The following is a 2455-nucleotide window of genomic DNA, read 5'->3' on the forward strand; positions in this document are numbered from 1 at the left end:
TACGATTACTGATGACGATAATGGTGATGATGATGATGACACACACACACACACACACACACACACACACACACACGTTGTATGCACCCATATCTATCTATCTAGCTATATATATGTATATAAATGTATGTGTACACACACACACACACACACACACACACACACACACACACACACACACACACACACGTGTGTGTGTGTGTGTGTGCGCGTGCGCGCAACGATTTCGATATCAGACTTTGGTTGAATCATTTAACATTGTCGCCAACTGACATCAGTGAGTGAGTGGATCATGTAGCCACGACAGCCCAAGCTAACGACTGACAACCTGTCCATCAGAACACGTAGTACTGTCTCTTGAATGTGAAAATGTTGCTGCTGTTTGAGATGAGCCGAACATCAACAGTGAGGAGAACATGTGAGACACGCAAGAAATGGTTCAATATGGAGTGATGGCTTAGAGGTAACGCGTCCGCCTAGGAAGCGAGAGGATCTGAGCGCTCTGGTTCGAATCACGGCTCAGCCGCCGATATTCCTCCCCCCTCCCTCCAGTAGACCTTGGTGGTCTGGACGCTAGTTATTCGGATGAGACGATAAACCAAGGTCCCGTGTGCAGCATGCACTTAGCACACATAAAGGAAACCACGGCAACAAAAGGGTTGTTCCTGGCAAATTCTGTAGAAAAAAATTGACTTCGATAGGAAAAACAAATAAAACTGCACGCAGGAAAAAAAAAGAAAAAAAAAAAAGGGTGGCGCTGTATTATAGCGACGCGCTCTCCCTGGGGAGAGCAGTCCGAATTTCACAGAGAGAAACTTGTTGTGATAAAAAGAAATACAAATACAAAATACAAATACAAAGATGCTAGTAGACTCACGGACAATCAAAAATAAAAGAAATATGATCATGAACCGACATGCTGAAACAACAAACAAACAAACAAACAAACAAAAGCCAAATCATCGCACAGAACTGACCAGTAAGGCACCAGACAGACACAACAAATGGTGCTGTCCAACTCCTCAGGGTGCACATAGCTCCGGCTCGACACACACACACACCGTGCACTGTCAATGACTGATCAGTCTCTCACCACGCTTCATAAGTCCACACAGGAAAATAGAAGAGAAACGGGGTTATTTTTTTCTGCTGTAAACTGAACCCGCCCTTTTTCCTGGAACGTTGTACTGGACACAATTGTTCACTTTCACAGCCCGGTCAAGTTTATGACTCACCAAACTATTTCCTTTCAGTCACAATTTGGCGTCTACACTGTGTCCTTACATGGTGATGCACTGAAATCAAGCCCAAACACTCACAATTGCCTTTTCTCCCAAACGGTTTCGCAGAGCGGGAATTTGAAGTTTCGAAGAATCATTGTCCCAACCCCCGATTCGCCCCTCCCCCCCACGCCCCCACCACCACGCTCCCCCCCCCCCCCACTCCGGCCCCAACACCCCACGCTTTCTCTCTCTTTCGTTCTGACAGCGTAACCTGTCCAGTGCTATACGGATTCGACATGGATGAATATGACAGGTACCGAAATAACCATTGGACTGCTCGTGCTTCACTTTCAAACGGTGAATTTATTACAATTACCTGACCCGACTCGACTGTTTCGATAAGATCATAGATATACAAACAGATTAACGGATAGACCGACTGATTGACAGCCAGACAGACAGACAGACAGAACAGAACAGAACAGAACAGAACACACACACACACACACACACACACACACACACACACACACAACACATACGCGCGCGCGCACACACACACACACACATACATACACACACACATACGCGCACACACACACACACACCAAAGACACCACAACACACACACACACACACACACACACACACACACACACACATACAAACCACAACACAACACAACGCAACACATCACACCACACCACACCACACCACACCACATCACATCACACCACACCACACCACATCACATCACACCACACCACACCGCATCACACCACACCACACCACACCACACCACATCACATCACACCACACCACACCACGCCACACCACATCACACCACACCACACCACACCACGCCGCATCGCAATGCAACACAAACACACACCATCACCACCACCATCACCACCACCATCACCACCACAACACACACACCATCACCACCACCATCACCACCACCATCACCACCACAACACACACACCATCACCACCACCATCACCACCACAACACACACACACGCACACCATCACCACCACCATCACCACCACAACACACACACCATCACCACCACCATCACCACCACCATCACCACCACCATCACCACCACAACACACACACCATCACCACCACCATCACCACCACAACACACACACACACACACACACCATCACCACCACCATCACCACCACAACACACACACACACACACACACCATCACCACCACCAT

At 48.1% G+C, this 2455-nt stretch overlaps 1 protein-coding gene across 1 annotated transcript in view; it reads right to left on the minus strand.

Moving 5' to 3' along the window:
- LOC143282864 (uncharacterized) overlaps positions 1-1477 on the minus strand; it is a 16261-nt gene extending 14784 nt beyond the window's left edge. Inside the window, exon 1 of the mRNA XM_076588723.1 lies at positions 978-1477. Coding sequence (XP_076444838.1) covers positions 978-1035 — 58 coding nt within the window. The 5' untranslated portion in view covers positions 1036-1477. The remainder of the gene's footprint in view (positions 1-977) is intronic.
- Positions 1478-2455: the final 978 nt, after the last annotated feature.

Source organism: Babylonia areolata, chromosome 6 (assembly GCF_041734735.1).
Source record: "Babylonia areolata isolate BAREFJ2019XMU chromosome 6, ASM4173473v1, whole genome shotgun sequence".
In the NCBI taxonomy this organism is placed as follows: domain Eukaryota; kingdom Metazoa; phylum Mollusca; class Gastropoda; order Neogastropoda; family Buccinidae; genus Babylonia; species Babylonia areolata.